Raw genomic sequence first — 17,036 nt, 5'->3', positions numbered from 1 at the left:
GCACAAGCACAGGCAGCACATTCATACATATTCATACATGTGTGTGCACACAGGCACACATGTACATACTTGCACACATCCACATGACAGCCTTGCACAAATGCACATGCATCCAGAGTTACCGGCAGATGCTGCAGGCGTGAACATCTTCATACAAATGTTTACCCAGAGTTTTGAACTCGGGGAACTTTTGGGCTCCAGGCCCAGGGAGGGACAAGGGAGTGACAGAGTGGGTGATCACAGGGCCAGGGCCAGAGGGTGTGAGGCCCAGGGCAAGAAAAACTGGGCTGTCAATGGCTGGGGAAGGATGCTCTTGGCCAGCTTTGCAGAGACACAGGTTACAGATGATGTTAGGGCCTGGTAACGGGCAGATGGTCGCCTAGAGACCCGGTCTCTACAGGCAACAGCTCAGCTTTCCCTAGCAACCGAGGCCTTTTGGTTCCACCTGGCCTCCCTGGGGATGCTTCTGCCGTTCCCTGCACATCTCCTCAATCTGATTAGAAGCAGGAAGGATTGCTGGCTCCTCTGCCACTGGAGCCACCCTGGCTCGGGAGCTGGGCTCCCACTTGCATGCACCGACCCAGGCTTGGGATGAACGCCACAGCCCCCAGCTGAACCCCTGCACCATGGGCATCCTGACTGGTCCCGACCGAGAGATCCAAGTAGGTGGCTGCCTCTCCCTGAGGCTCCCCTCCTTCCTGCTTTTGGGGCTGGGATTTCAGGTGGACAGTCTGCTGAAGGTGACAGTGAGGACCTTAATGTTGGGGCACGGCCTGCGGGATGGCACAAGGCAGGAGGAGTGGACGGGTAAGCTTTTGAGAGCTGGCTGCCACTGCTGCTCCCTGGATCTTAAACTTGGAAAGCCGGAGGGTGTCTCCAGGAAGCCAACCTCAGCCAATCTGTCTGTTCCTTTGCTTGGAAATCCCTGGGACTTGGGAACTTTCTGGAAGTTGATGGCTTGCTGCTTCTGGGCTGCACAAGAGGGGGCCTTGGCAGGCACTGGGCACCCTGTCAAGCAGGGGCCATACGGCTTTGGTAACATGGCCCCTAGACAGCCCCTGGTGATGCTGACAGCGCCACCACTGGGCTGTTTAGGTGTTTTGATAGCTGGGGATTTTTGTGCAAAAGGTTTCTCAATCCATGTGGGTGATTTCATAACCCTGCAGATCACCACCTCCTCTGGGATTAATAATAATACTGACAAGAACAATAATAATGGCCTCCATTTGACTTACGATTTTTTTCCATGCCACTCACGGCTAAGGCAGCCTGAATGGCAGATTCTATTATTCTCTCATCCCATTTCACAGATGAGAGAACTGAGGTTCAGAGACAGGGCCCTGCCAGTAAGCGTAGAGCTGGGATTCTTGGCATTACAGACAAGGAAAGCTGCTCCCAATGTTTAGTGATGAAGAATCCAGAAGAATCACCAGAACATCTGGCAGTCTTTTTTTGACTTTTCTGTGAGATTCTCACTGGCCCTTCTGATCTTACTCAAATAGGACAGGCAGCACAGGCCAGGCAAATCCTGCCCATTTGACAGATGAGCAGACAGAGGCAGCCCAAGGGCTTCGAGGTGACTTGCCCAAGGCCATACAGGGGCTTCTGGTCTGATACTGGAATAAGCAGGACCCCAGGAAGCCTCTGGCTGGGCCTGTGGGCAGTTCATTTTCTGAGCCTTGTGCTGTAGGCAGAGAGCCGAGACAGACCCTGTATCTATTTCAGGAAAGTCATCCAGTCATCCCCCTTGCAGCCGGAGACCTGTCTTTAACCCATTTGTGCAAGGCTGACTTCTCCTTAGTGTAGAAGGCACAGTCTCCAAAATACTCAGAGGCGGGCAGTGAAATAGAGCATTAAGCACGTGGCCTTGGGGTCAGTGATGCAGTATCTTATCCAGGCCCACCTTGCACAGGCGGTATGACCGTGGATTGGCCATCGAAACTCTCTGAGCCTCTGTTTTCTCAGCTTGCATGTGAGCAGTAACAGTTACGATCTGTCAGGGTTATGTGAGATTTGAGTTTTTTTTTTCCTAGGCTCTTTTAAAAAGTTAATTATTTTTTCTTTTCTTGTTTTTTTTTTTTTTTTTTTAAAGACAGTCTCGCTCTGTTGCCCAGGGAGTGGAGTGGCATGATCCTGGCTCACTGCAATCTCTGCCTCCTGGGTTCAAGCGATTCTCCTGCCTCAGCCTCCCGAGTAGCTGGGATTACAGGCATGTACCACTGTGCCTGGCTAATTTTTGTATTTTTAGTAGAGGCGGGTTTTGCCAAATTGGCCAGGCTGGTCTCAAACTTCTGACCTCAAGTGATCCGCCCGCCTCGGCCTCCCGAAGTGCTGGGATTACAGGCATGAGCCACCGTGCCCAGCCTAATTATTTTTTCAATTGACATAAATTGTATATATTTTTGTATATAATTGTTGTTTTGAATTATGTATACATTGTGGAATGGCTAAATTGAGCTAATTAACATACACATTTCCTCATATGTTCATCATTTTTTGTGGTGAGAACAGTTTAGATCTACTCTTAACAATTTTTACAAATACATTGCTATTAACTAGAGTCACAGGCTGTATAATAGATCTCTCACATTTATGCTTCCTATCTAGCTGAATCTTTGTACCCTTTAACCAACATCTATCTCCCCACCTCTCACCCCTCCCCAGCCCCTGGTAACTACCATTCTATTCTCTCCTTCTGTGAGTTCAACTTTTTTACACTCCACATATAAGTGAGATCATATGGTATGTGTCTTTCTGTGTTTAGCTTATTTCACTTAACATAATGTCCTCAAGGTTCACAAATGACCAAATTTCCTTCATCTTAAAGGCTGAATTCTATTGTGTATATATAGGACATTTCCTTGATCCACTCATCTGTTGATAGACACTTGGGAGGCTGAGGCAGGTGGATCACCTGAGGTCAGGAGTTCAAGACCAGCCTGGCCAACATGGTGAAACCCTGCCTGTACTAAAAATACAAAAATTAGCCGGGTGTGGTAACATGGGCCTGTACTCCCAGCTACTCGGGAGGCTGAGGCAGGAGACTCACTTGAACCCGGGAGGCTGAGGTTGCAGTGAGCTGAGATCGCATCATTGCACTCCAGCCTGGGCAACACAGCGAGACTCTGTCTTGAAAAAAAAAAATTAATGCTGCAATGATGGGAGTGCAGACACCTCTTCAACATACTGTTTTCGTTTCCCTTGGATCTGTACCCAACAGCTGAATCATATGGTAGTTCCATTTTTAACTTTTGGTGGAACTTCCGTATTCTTTTCCATAATGGCTGTGTTAATTTACAATCCCACCAACAGTGTGTAAGTGTTCCCTTTCCACTGCATCCTCACCAACACTTGCTATCTTGTCTTTTTTTGGGTGGGGGCGGGGGACAGAGTCTCACTATGTCGCCCCAGCTGGAGTGCAATGGTGCAATCTCAGTTCACTGCAACCTCCGCCTTCTGGGTTCAAGCAATTCTCCTGCCTCAGCCTGCCAAGTAGCTGGGATTACAGAAGTGTGCTGCCATGCCCGCCTAATTTTTGTATTTTTAGTAGAGACAGGGTTTCACAATGTTGGCCAGGCTGGTCTCGAACTCCTGACCTCATGATCCACCCACCTCGGCCTCCCAAAGTGCTTGGATTACAGGTGTGAGCCACTGCACCCGGCCTATCTTGTTTTTTTGATAATTGCCATTCTAACAGGTGAGAAGTTAATATTTCATTGCGGTTTTGATTTGCATTTCTCTGATGATTAGTGATGTTAAGCATCTTTTCATATACCTGTTGGCCATTTGTATGTCATCTTTTGAGACATCGAGGAATGTGTATTCAGATTCTTCGCCCATTTTTTTAAATCAGTTTTTTTCCTTACAATTGAGTTGAGTTTCTTATATATTTTGGATATTAACCCCTTATTTGACTTACGGTTTGCAAGTATTTTCTCCCGTTCTGTAGGGTGTTTCTTCACTACGTTGATTGTTTCCTTGGCTGTGCAGAAGTTTTTTAGTTTGATGTAATCCCATTTTGTATATTTTTGCTTTCATTGCCTGTGCTCTTGGGTTCATATTTTTAAAAATCATTGCTTAGGCCAATATCATAGGGTTTTTCCCCTATATTTTATATATTGGTTTTATAGTTTCAGATTTTACATTTAAGTAGTGTTCAATCAATGTGGGTAGGGTTTTTTTTTTTTTGAGACAGGGTCTTGCTCTGTTGCCCAGGCTGGAGTACAGTGGTGCAATCATGGCTCACTGCAGCCTCCACCTCCCAGGCTCAAGCAATCCTCCCACCTCAGCCTTCCAAGTAGCTTGGACCACAGGCACATACCACCACACCCAGCTAGTTTTTGTATCTTATAGAGATGGGATTTTGCCGTGTTGTTCAGGCTGGTCTCGAACTCCTGCACTCAAGCAATCCTCCCGTCTCAGCCTCTCAAAATGCCGAGATTACAGGCATGAGCCACCACATCCAGCCATCTTCTTGAGTTTCTTTCATCGATGTTTTATAGTTTTCAGCATATGGTTCTGTCACCTTCTTGATTAAATTTATTCCTAAGCATTTTATTTTATTTTATAGCTATTGTAAATTGGGTTGTTTCATTTCTTTTTCAGATAGTTCATTGTTAATATATTGAAATGCTACTGAATTTTCTATGTTGATTTTATATCCTGCAACTTTACTGAATTGGCTTATCAGTTCTAACAGTTTTTTGGTGGAATCTTTAGGGTTTTTTTTATATATAAGATCAAATTATCTGCAAAGAGGAACAATTTAATTTCTTCCCTTCCAATTTGGATGCCTTTCATTTCTTCCTCTTGCCTAATTGCTCTAGCCAGGACCTCTTATAGTACATTGAATAGAAGTGGTGAGAGTGGGCCAGGCGTGGTGGGTCACACCTATAATCCTAGCACTTTGGGAGACCAAGGTGGGAGGATCACTTGAGCCCAGGAGTTTGAGACCAGCCTGGGCAATGTAGCAAGAGCCTGTCTCTACTAAAAATACCAAACCAAACCAAACCAAACAAAACAAAAACAAAAATAGCCAGGAGTGGTGGAGCATGCCTGTAGTCCCAGCTACTCGGGAGGCTGAAGCAGGAGGATGGCTTGAGCCTGGGAGGTTGAGGCTGTAGTGAGCCATGATCATGCCATTGCACTCCAGCCTTGGTGACAGAGTAAGACCCTGTCTCAAAATAAATAAATAAATAAATAAATAAATAAAAAGAAAAAGAAAAATAAAGAACTAGTGAGGGTGGGCATGCTTGTCTTGTTCTTGATCTTAAAGGAAAAGCTTTCAGCTTTTCACCATTAGGTATGATGTCAGCTGCGGGCTTGTCATATATGACCTTTATTGTATTGCGGTCCATTTCTTCTATATGTAATTTGTTGAAAGATTTGATCATGGAATGATGTTGAATGTTGTCAATTACTTTTTCTGCATCTATTGAGATGATCATATGATTTTGTTGCTGTGGTGTACCGCATTTATAGATTTCTCAGGGTAATTTGGAGGAGGATCTGGGGAGACTTTTCATGCAGACTGCCTGGCACGCAGCCCAGGAGCCACTGTGGCAATGTGATTACCGACTGATTTCTGCTGCCAAGTGGCTGGCTCCAGACCGACTAGGCAACAATCCCGTCTCCACCTTCCTGCCCCACCGTCCTTGCTCAGGAGGGCTGAGACTTGGCCCTCTGGGTAGAGAATGATGCATTCAAGTTTCCTGGGTGGCAGACACCCCAGAGCATCCTCTGTGAGCCCCTGGATGACAGGAGTCTGAGGGGTGGGGAGGGGGTGTTAGGAAGCAGGAACTAATCCTAACTACAAAAATCACATTAGTCCCTGGTCCTGAGTCATCATTTTAACCCAGAGGTCGCACACGGACATCTAATTTAGCCTGGAGACGGGTTCTTTTGGCTACTACATATTAATAAAGATATATTAATTTGAATTATCAGCATCTAAATATCAGACAACTTTACCTTAGAAAGATATATTTCAGGCTCTGTTTGAAAATGGAATGATCTGGCCACCTGGGCCCCCTTTTCCAGCGGAGTGGGGTTGCTGCCTTCAAATGGACGTGGGTTCACTAATTTGCCACAGCCCTCCCTGCCCACTGCACCCTCACCCCTGGCCCTATCACTTATGTATGCCTGCTGCCTGGGCCCGGCACCCATGAAAACTTCAGCAGTTGCAGTGGCTCTGATCTCATGGCATGGGAAGAACCAGGGCCTGGGTTTGAGGTTTGTGTGGTTTGGGACAATTTGCTGTGTGATTTCGCCAGGTCACTTCACCTCTCTGGGCCTCACTTTTGTCATGCTCTACCCATCACCAAGATTGCCTGGAGACTGGGAGACCCCAGATGACAGCTCCTCCAACCATCCTCCATGCATTTCTCACACATGCTGTTCCCATTTCCTGGGCAACCTTTTCCTCCCCGCCATTCTTTGTGGTAAAATCATCATCCTGGAGGCTCAGCTTACAGGCCACCTCCTCTAGGAAGCCCTCCTTCCTAGCAGAGTTGTGGCATGTCCTTCACAGTGCCTTGCTGAGTGCATGTCTCAGATGGGGCGATTGTTAGCAGGACACTGCCCTGGAGGCTCCTGAGGTTGAGACTGGTTCTTGGGCATCTCTGTACCCTCCGCTCCTGGCACAGAGTGTGGCCCTCAGCAGGGCTGGGGAAACCTTTAACACCCCTAACCCAGTCCTTTTATCCTGCCTCCCCACCCCGCCCTGGGTCACAGGGTGCTGCTGGAGAGCTGTGCGGTGTCGCAGGTGGGCGTGGGCCAGAGTGAAGAAGACGGGACCCGGCCCCAGAGCGCTTCAGATCAGGTATGAGAAGCACCAGGCACTGGCACCTCTGAGGCCTGGCTTGGCATTGGTGGAAGGATGGGGACCTTGTCCACTTTGCTTATGTTGGGGTTTTGGCTGGTAAGATGCCCGCAGGACAGAGGGAGCAGGGTGGCGGGTCCTGCGAGGCCCCCTCTTGGCAGGGGTCAGATAGTGGCCTAGGCCATGGGTGGGGAGTCGGGTGGACCCGGCTCGAGTCCTCCTGTGGGTGCCTGGCTTGGGGCAAGTCGCCTCCCCACTCTGGGTCCCAGTGGCCACCTGTGTACGAGGGGGCTACAGACGCCTCCCTTGGGCCTGTAGGAGGACCCAAAAGGGCTTGCACACTGTGAAGAGTGGTGCTGTCGATGCTTTGTTCCCCCATGTGCCAGGCTGCAAGGAGAGTGTCCCTCATCACAGGTGACACGTCCAGCTGTTAGGACCCGTAGGTCCTGGGTGCACTGCCCTCTACAGGTTGTAGGCTACTCCCGGGATGCCCAGAAGGTGGGCTGGTAGGACCTGACTGGCTGGGCAGGGCAAGAAGCAGAACTGGGCCCATGTGGACTTCTGAAGGCAGATCTAACAGGAGCTGCTGAGACTAGGGCTGGGGGCTGATGGTCACAGTTTCCGTTTCCACTTTATTCTCTGCAGAAGCTGTGGGAGGAAGTTGGGGAGGAGGCCAAAGAGGAGGCTGAAGAGAAGGCCAAGGAGGAGGCCGAGGAGGCGGCTGAAGAGGAGGCTGAAAAGGAGCCCCAGGACTGGGCGGAGACCAAGGAGGAGCCTGAGGCTGAGGCCGAGGCTGCCAGTTCAGGAGGTAGGTGTGGTGGTGGTGGTGATGGGTTGCGCAAGAATGTCTGAGGTCCTTTTAGGCTGGAGGCAGCCTTCGTGCAGGGGCAACCCCTCCTCCTCTCCCTCCATCTCCTTCCCCCCATTGCCCCCTCAGCCACCCTGTCTTCAGGAAAATCCCATCCTTGGTGTCTTGGGGCCACATTATCAGAGCCTACTGATAACATCTCGAAGGCTCTAAGGAATTTCACTGAGGCCCAGGACTCCCAGTGGGGCCGGGGAAATCCCGATCCCAGCCAACTCCTTCCTTCCAGCCTCTCCCTGCCAGCGCCTCCTAACCAGCCCCTCCCAGCCAGTCCCTCCTGCCAGCCTCTCCTGCCACTTCTGCTCAATGAGGATGCAGCTCTTGGGCTACCGCCCAGTGAGGGTTTGGCTCAGACATCACATAGCTGAGTGAAAACTGGAACCAGAACTTCCTAACAGAGTGTCCTGGACTCCATGTCTCTTTATGAGCTTTTCCTGATCTCCAGCTGTACCCAGCACATACATTTTGCTGTGATTTACCACCCTGCCCTCAATCCTGAGAACTCAAGCAATGGCGGAGAAAGAGTCCCAAGGAGTCCAGCAACAGCTGGACCCTGGAGCCGGGACAGGCGGGCCCCAACCCCTGGCCGGCAGGTGTTACGTGCCTTACACTCCACATTCCCCACGCAATGGGTCTTCAGCCGCTCTGTGAGGCAGACAGGCCATTTTACAGATGAGAAAACTGAGGCTCTGTGTGTGCGGATTTGGCCAAGAGGTCAAGGCACAGACCTGCATTTCACTCCTGGCTCCTTTCTCTCTTCCTTGCTGTGTGACCCAGAGCCAGTTCTGTGACCTCTCTGAACCATGACTTCCAAATCAAGAAAAAAGGGGCAATAATAGTACCTAGCTCACAGGTTGCTGGGCAGAGTAGGGGAGACAATGTGTCCAAGGCACCCCAAACTGTGGCTGGCACTGAGGGAGGAGTCAATATTGGGACGAGGATGTGTCCCAGCCAGCGAATGGTTGAAATGGGACTGGACCCAGGTGTCCTAACCCTGGGTGTCCTGAGCTTGCTCCCTACTTGGTCTTTGAAAAGTGTTCTCTGTTAACTTCAACACATATTTATAGGAATTCCTACTAAGTCCAGGCCTGGGGCTGGGTCCCCACATGGATGAAAAAGACCAGGAGCAAACAGGTGCAGGCTTGGTTCAGTGGGGTGGGTTCTGCCCCTTCCCAGGTGATTTGGAAGCAGGTGGTCTGGGACCCACACTCTGAGAAATGCTGAGGCATAGCCATTTGCACTCAAAAGTATGGACCTAGACCCAGCAGCTTTGGCGTAACCCAGGAGCTGGTTAGAAATGAGTAACTTGGGCCACGATCCAGACCTGCTAAATCAGACTCCTCATGGTAACAAGATCTCCTGGTGATTTGTCTGCACATTTGTGTTTGAGGGGCAATCGCCTTGAGCCCTGGTTCTCAAACCTGACAGCCCATTGGAATCACCTGGGGAGATTTAAAAATTCCTGCTGCCAGGCCTCATCCCAGCCATTAAGTCAGAATCTCTGGGAATGGGCCTGGGTAACAGAAATTGTCAAACCTTCCCAGGTGATTCCAATGCACAGCCCAGTTGGGGAACCAGGGCCGTAGGAAGAGTTACTGCTTCTGGTTGGAAGTGAAATTAGTTGACCTCCAGGGCTGCTTTGGACTGGAAAATTCTACCAGGCTAAGAATGTTCGAGTCCTGGGTTTCTTGGGTTTAAGAATCTGAGATTCTGTGAGTTCTGGGTTATTGGATTCTAATATTTTTGGGAAATGCTGCCGGTGGTTGGTAAGCAGAGGGAGCATGAGAAGTTGGGGGCCTCCTGGGCTGTCTCTCGGTGCTCCTGGGTGGGCCAGCCACATGACCTGATGACACATTAGACGTTGAACTCCAGGGACAAGAGTGATGCTTCTGGCTTTGGGTAGCACCGCTGAAAATGCAGGTAGGCACCAGGCTGGTTGTGTTAGGCTGGTGGGAGGACCCCCACCTATTGTCTCCCCCAACTCTGTGCTCCTAATTGCAGTCCCCAGGGTCACGCCTCTGCCTGAGACTCTCTGGCCCCAGCACCATGGCTACACCATGTCAGAACATGGAGCTGAATCGCCTAGTCCAGGACCAGCTACCTGGCCAGGTGGCCTCTGCCTCTGCCCTCCAAAACCTGGTAGAGCATCTCCCTAATGTGCCCAGCTACCGCGTCCCAATCACCCGCATCCCTGTCCTCACCTCCCGGAGAACCACCTTGTCCAACTCCAGCTTCGCCAAGGAGACCAGGAGCTCCATCCGCCAACTAGGTAGCCCGATCTTGCCCACCCAGCATTCTCATATCTGTGGCGTGTGCTTCTGCATGGCTGGGGCTGTCTTCCTGCCTGGGTGCTGTGGTCATAGTGTGGACCACTAGTTGCTTATGGAAAACCATCTCCTCTTCCTCTGCCAATCAACACCTTCATCCTGCTTTGTGGTAGTGACTTGAGGGGTTTTAGCCCCCTTCTCTTTATGCCTAAAATTCCACCACAATTAGCAATTCATTTATTTTTGTCTCTCTCTTTCTCTTCCTCTTTCTTTCTTTTCTTTTTTTTGTTTTTTGAGACAGAGTCTCTCTCTGTCACCCAGGCTGGAATGCAGTGACATGATCTCAGTTCACTGCAACCTCTGCCTCCCAGCAATTCTTGTGCCTCAGCCTCCCGAGTAGCTGGGATTACAGGCATATGCCATCACGCCTGACTACTTTTTGTATTTTAGTAGAGACGGGGTTTTGCTATGTTGGCCAGGCTGGTCTCAAACTCCTGATATCAAATGATCTGCCCACCTCGGCCTCCCAAAGTGCTGGGATTACAGGCATAAGCCACTGTGCCTGGCCAGCAATTCATTTCTTTGGGTTAAACATATATTCCTTTCTTTAGGCACATTGTTTTTATACAGGTAATCATTCACACCTTAGTTTAAACAAGTCACTTGCTCAGATCTCTAGGCCAAGAGGCTTGGACAGGGAGTCTGGGATCGGAGTGGAGGGGAGTGAAAGGAGGGAAATGGAATAGAAGAGTAATGTGGGTGCTGATTGCAGACAGAACCCACTGACCTTGACAGTTTGCTGCTCAGCAAATTCCATTTCAGGAAAGAAGCTCCAGGTGCAGATAGTCATCCTCAGAGGCTAGGGTGGAGGGAGGGCTGTCTGGATCCATTGATTGTGACAAGGTCCCCGTAGTGGCCTTTGGGCTGCTACTGCTCACTGCCTGATGACAAAGAGTTCAGGAACATACTGGCACCCTGGACTAACCCCTGTCACTTTCTGACTTAACCCAAGCCAGACATGCCTGCTTGCCCTTTTGATTGGCTTGTTTGTTTATTTGTGGTTGACACGGTGCAGAGCTGCCTCTGAGATCAGTCCAGCCAGGCAGGACAGAACATTTCACGGGAAGACGTCCACTGTTGTCCTTCTCTCCTCTCCCTGGCTTGAGGTGGGCACAGAGAGGAGATGAGGTGGCATGGAGGTCATCCAACAGTAAGGGGTGCCACCCCGGCCTCCATCTTGTGGTAGGCAAGCCTTGAATCTACTACTCCAAAGCAGCCCACCCCTATCATTGAGGATGCTGAATTGCTTAAAAAAAAAAAGAAAAAGGAAACAAAACAAAAAGACCCCAAAGCATCCCCCAGCTCCCACCGCCACAGGCCACTCCCTGATAACTGCTAAATCTGTACCAATTCTATTTTTTTTGGGGTGGGGGGGAATGGAGTCTTGCTCTGTTGCTCGGGCTGGAGTGCGGTGGCACCATCTCGGCTCACTGCAACATCCGCCTCCCGAGTAGCTGGGACCACAGGTGTGTGCCACCTTTCCGGGCTAATTTTTGTATTTTTAGTAGAGACAGGGTTTTGCCATGTTGGTCAGGCTGGTCTTGAACTCCTGACCTCAGGTGATTTGCCCACCTCAGCCTCCCAAAGTGCTGGGATTACAGGCATGAGCCACTGTGCCCGGCCTCAACTCTAATTTTATTTGCTTACTATTTTTCTTTCAGTGGATTCTCTTTTTTATTTAATTAAGTATATTTAAATAGGAAAACTTTATTACTATTCAAATGGAAAACCAGCATTGCTTGCCATAAACAGAGGCATAAATAAAAATAACCTCAAATACACTGAAAACACAATGGTGTTGCTGTTTTCTAATGAGACGGATGGGCCTGCTGCAGGCTCGAAGCTGGGCCTGCTCTGTTAGCCACAAGTGGGATTAGGCTGTGTGAGAGAGGCTCTAAGGCCACAGTAGCACCGACCCGAGACTTCCTCTCTGGGTATTCACTAAAAGAGGGTGTAACTTTTTTTTTTTTTTTTTGAGATGGAGTCTTGCTCTGTTGCCCAGGCTGGAGTGCAGTGGCGCGATCTTGGCTCACTGCAACCACTGCTGCTTTTTTTTTTTTTTTTTTTTTTTTTGAGACGGAATCTAGCTTTGCCACCCAGGCTGAAGTGCAGTGGCGCGACCTCAGCTCACTGCAAGCTCCGCCTCCCGGGTTCACGCCATTCTCCTGTCTCAGCCTCCTGAGCAGCTGGGATTATAGGCACATGCCACCAGGCCTGGGGAATTTTTGTATTTTTAGTAGAGATGGAGTTTCTCCATGTTGGCCAGGCTGGCCTCAAACTCCTGACTTCAGGTCATCCTCCTGCCTCAGCCTCCCAAAGTGCTGGAATTACAGGCGTGAGCTGCTGCGCCCGACCAGGAGTAACATTCTTATTCTAGGTTATCCTTTGCCTTGTCTGTACCATCTGAGATCATCTCGTGTCCTCCCCAGTCTCTGGGAGCCCCACACTTGGGAAAATGTTCCCGGGGACACATTGACACAGGGGGCTGATCTAGCTGTGCTAGAGTACATGATGATTCTAGATGCTACAGACAAGGTAATGAGAAGCTGTAGTAAGAACATTACTTCCATTTTATTTTATTTTTTATTATTTTGTGAGACAGGGTCTCGCTCTTTCGCCGAGGCTGGAGTATAGTAGGCGTGATCTTGACTCATTGCAGGTTCTACCTCCCAGGTTCAACCTATCCTCCAACCTCAGCCTCCCAAGTAGCTGGAACACTGTGACCAGCCGATTTTTGAATTTTTTTGTAGAGGTGGGGTTTTGCTATGTTGCTCAGGCTGCTCTTGAACTTAGGGGATCCTTCCACCTCAGCCTTCCAAAGTGCTGGGATTACAGGCATGAGCAACTGTGCCTGGCCCCCTTTACATTTTTAACAACTTCTCCATTCCTGCTCATCCTCTTCTCCAGAGGATTTAGGGTTCACTCCATTAAACTATAGAGTAAGTGTAAGCAATTTAACAGAGTGCCGGCTTTTCTTATAAAGGCCATTTGAAAAAAAGCCCATATCGGCTGGGTGCGGTGGCTCATGCCTGTAATCCCAGCACTTTGGGAGGCCGAGGCCGGCAGATCACCTGAGATCAGGAGTTCAAGACCAGCCTGGACAACATGGTGAAACCCCGTCTCCACTAAAAATACAAAAATTAGCCAGGCGTGGTGTCAGGGGCCTGTAATCCCAGCTACTCAGGAGTCTGAGGCAGGAGAATGGCTTGAACCTGGGAGGCAGAGGTTGCAGTGAGCCGAGATCACACCACTATACTCCAGCCTAGGCGACAGAGCGAGACTCCATCTCAAAAAAAAAAAAAAAAAAAAAAGAAAAGAAAAGAAAAGAAAGAAAAAGAAACAAAAAGCACATATATAATTATTTCAAAATCTCCCTGCTTCCCGCTTTTGGGGGGTGTATCCCTGCCTGCCTTGCTGGTGCCCACACCTGTGCCCAGCTGCTATTGGGTAGACCCCCCTAGGTGTAGGGGAGAAGGAGGAATACTATCCCAGCCTCTCAGTATCCTCTGAGCTTGGACTTGGGGCAGACCTGTCCCTGCAGTCCCTGAGGTGGGTGATGGAGCCCAAGGTAGGGCCACGTCCAGGCTCCCTGGAGAGGACCTGATTCTCAGAATGTGGGACACAGTACAGGGCCTGTCAGAGGTCCAGAGTCAGGCTAGCTGATGAATTTGGGGGCCCCTGGCATGTACAAGAACAAGGACATAACCAAGCAGTTATCCAAATAGGGAGTAGCACACACTACACAGTCTGTTACCCTTGATTGGAGGGACCCTGCAAATGTCTCCATTTGATGCTCTTCAAGAATGTGAGGCCAGCCGGGCCCAGTGGCTCATGCCTGTAATCCCAGCACTTTGGGAGGCCAAGGTAGGTGGATCACCTGAGCTCAGGAGTTCGAGACCAGCCTGGGCAACATGGTGAGACCTCATCTCTACACAAACACAAAAATTAGCCGAGCATGGTGGTGTGCGTCTGTGGTCCCAGCTACTTGGGAGGCTGCCGGGAAGATCACTTGAGCCTGGGAGGCAGAGGTTGCAGGAGGCAGAGGTTGCAGTGAGCTGCAATCGTGCCACTGCACTCCAGCCTGGGCGACAGAGTGAGACCCGCCCCCCCCTTCTCAAAAGCAAACAAAATAATTTTTAAAAAGAATGTGAGGACTTGGCTGGGTGCAGTGGCTCACACCTGTAATCCCAGCAACTTTGGGAGGCCGAGGCAGGTGGATCACAAGGTCAGGAGATCGAGACCATCCTGGCTAACACGGTGAAACCCGGTCTCTACTAAAAATACAAAAAATTAGCCAGGCGTGGTGGCAGGTGCCTGTATTCGCAGCTAATTGGGAGGCTGAAGCAGGAGAATGGCATGAACCCTGGGAGGCGGAGCTTGCAATGAGCCGAGACTGTGCCACTGCACTCCAACCTGGGTGACAGAGCAAGACTCTGTCTCAAAAAAACAAAACAAAACAAAACAAAAACTAGCCGGGCGTGGTGGCGGGAGCCTGTAGTCCCAGCTACTCGGGAGGCTGAGGCAGGAGAATGGCATGAACCCAGGAGAAGGAGCTTGGGGTGAACTGAGATTGCACCACTGCACTCCAGCCTGGGAGACAGAGCGAGACTCTGACTCAAAAAACAACAAAAAAAGAATCTTTAAGAATGTGAGTACTTGTGCCTTCTGGCTCCTCCCCACAGGCCTGGGAAGGCATGGTCACCCTAACTTGGGGTGGGGAAACTGAAGCTCAGAGAGGGGAAGCAGCTGACTCAGGCTGTGCTAGGCCAGGCGCCAGGACTCTGGCTCCCCTGTGTCCTCTCTGGGGGCTGCCACTGCCTCAGCTCTTGGAGCTTGCTCAAGTGCAGGGAAACCAAACTGGGCTTTGAGAGCTAGGAGAGCTGGGCTCCAGGCTGTGTAGGGGAGCTCCCGTGGTTTCTGTGGCTTTGTGGCTTCTTTCGTGGCTCCTGGGCTGGTGGCTGTGACCCTCAGAGGACCCCAGGCACCACGTTCCTGCACCCCCTGCATGGAGCTTTTCTGTGTGCCCCATTGGGAAGTGAAGCTATCAGAGTCCCCTCCAAACATGCTTTCTCTGGTTTTCTTCAAGAACACAGCCGGACTCCTGGGACCCGGCTTTTGTCTCTCTCTGACTTTCTCCTCTCCTTCCTCTCCCCCAGTGCCTGCCACGAAACAGCACCCAGAAGTGCAGGTGGAAGATACCGATGCTGATAGCTGCCCCCTCATGGCAGAAGAGAATCCACCCTCAACCGTGTTGCCGCCACCGTCTCCTGCCAAATCAGACACCCTCATAGTCCCAAGCTCAGCCTCGGGGACACACAGGTTACCTTTTATGCTTCTCTTGGGCTTTTCTCAGCACTGTGCCACCTGTTTATTTGGCAGATGAAGAGACTGAGGCCAGAGGGAGAAGCAGCTGGACTAAAATCACACAGCGAGTTGGTGTCAGAAGTGGGACTATGATGCCCCTTCCTCGTTTTCCTAACTCCTGAATTAGGTCTCTTATAAAAGCTCTCATGGGAGGCCCTGTCCCAAATGCCCTCAGCTATAAGTTAGAAGGAGTAATATAATAAATAATATAGTAATAGCGAGGCACGGTGGCTACTGCCTGTAATGCCAGCACTTTGCGAGGCTGAGGTGGGTGGATCGTTTGAGGCCAGGAGTTTAAGACCAGCCTGGCCAACATAGCGAAACCCCGTCTTTCCTAAAAATACAAAAACATTAGCTAGGCATAGTGGCGCACTCCTGTAATCCCAGCTACTCGGGAGGCTGAGGCATGACAATTGCTTGAGCCTGGGATGTGGCAGTGAACTGAGATTGTGCCATTGCACTGCAGCCTGGGCAACAGAGCAAGACTCTGTCTCAAAAAATAAAAAAAAAACTTTTTAAATTTAAAATAAATAAATAATATAGTAATACATAATAAATGTTACAGAATTAATTTCTACCTCCACATTTTATTTTATTTCATTTTTGATAGGATGCTATTTATTAAAACTTGCATATGATTATAACTTACCAAGTCTTTTTTAAAAAAACTCTTAAATTTTAAGTGTACAGTACAGTATTGTTACCTATATGCACATTATTTACAGCACATCTCTAGAATTTTTCGTCTTGCATGACTGAAGCTCTATATTCATTGAACAGCAACTCCCCATTCTTCCCTTCACCCCCACCCCAGCCCCTGACAGCTACCATTCTACTTTTTCATTCTACTTTCTGTTTCTATGAGCTTGACTACTTTAGATATCTCATATATGTGGAATCATGCAGTATTTATCTTTTTGGGACTAGCTTATTTCTCTTGGCACAATGTCCTTAAGATTCATCCACACTGTAGCATGTGACAGGATTTTCTTCCTTTTTTAAGGCTGAGTAATGTCCCATTGTATGGATAGGCCACATTTTCTTTTCTTTCTTCTTTTATTTTCTTTTCTTTTTTCCTTCCTTCCTTCCCCCTCCCCCTTCCCCTCCTCCTTCCCCTCTCTCTCCCCTCCCCTCTCTTCCCCTCCCCTTCCCTCCCCTCTCCTGCTTTCTTCCTTTCAGACAAGATCTCTCTCTGTCACCCAGGTTGGAGTGCAGTGGTGTGATATTGGTCCACTGCAGCCTCAACCTCCTGGGCTCAAGCATTTCCCCTTCTCAGCTTCTCGAGTAGCTGGGACTACAGGCACGTGCCACCACCCAGCTAATTTTTTATTTTTTGTAGAGATGGGGTCTTAGTTTGTTGCCAAAGGCTGGTCTCAAACTCCTGAGCTCGAGCAATCCACCTGCCTTAGCCTCCCAAAGTGCCGGAATTACAGGTGTGAGCTGCCAACCCAGCCCACATTTTCTTTATTTATCTGTTGATGGACATTTATATGTTTCCATCTCTTGGCCATTGTGAATAGTGTTACAATGAACATGGGAGTGCAAATATCTCTTCGAGATCCTGATTTTGATTATTTTGGATAAACAACCAGAAGAGGGACTGCTGGATCATATGGCAGTCCTATTTATAATATTTTGAGGAACCACCATTCTGTTTTCC

At 49.4% G+C, this 17,036-nt stretch overlaps 1 protein-coding gene across 1 annotated transcript in view; it reads left to right on the top strand.

The window, feature by feature from the left end:
- Positions 1 to 17,036, top strand: part of CNGB1 (cyclic nucleotide gated channel subunit beta 1) — a 93,181-nt gene that overhangs the window by 29,454 nt on the left and 46,691 nt on the right. Inside the window, exons 16-18 of the mRNA XM_063797184.1 lie at positions 6,733 to 6,820; positions 7,466 to 7,628; positions 15,169 to 15,331. Of these exons, the coding sequence (XP_063653254.1) occupies positions 6,733 to 6,820; positions 7,466 to 7,628; positions 15,169 to 15,331 (414 nt within the window). The remainder of the gene's footprint in view (positions 1 to 6,732; positions 6,821 to 7,465; positions 7,629 to 15,168; positions 15,332 to 17,036) is intronic.

This window comes from Pan troglodytes, chromosome 18 (assembly GCF_028858775.2).
Source record: "Pan troglodytes isolate AG18354 chromosome 18, NHGRI_mPanTro3-v2.0_pri, whole genome shotgun sequence".
NCBI lineage: Eukaryota > Metazoa > Chordata > Mammalia > Primates > Hominidae > Pan > Pan troglodytes.
Note: the sequence above shows the minus strand (reverse complement) of the source record. Positions and strands in the feature narration are given on the sequence as shown.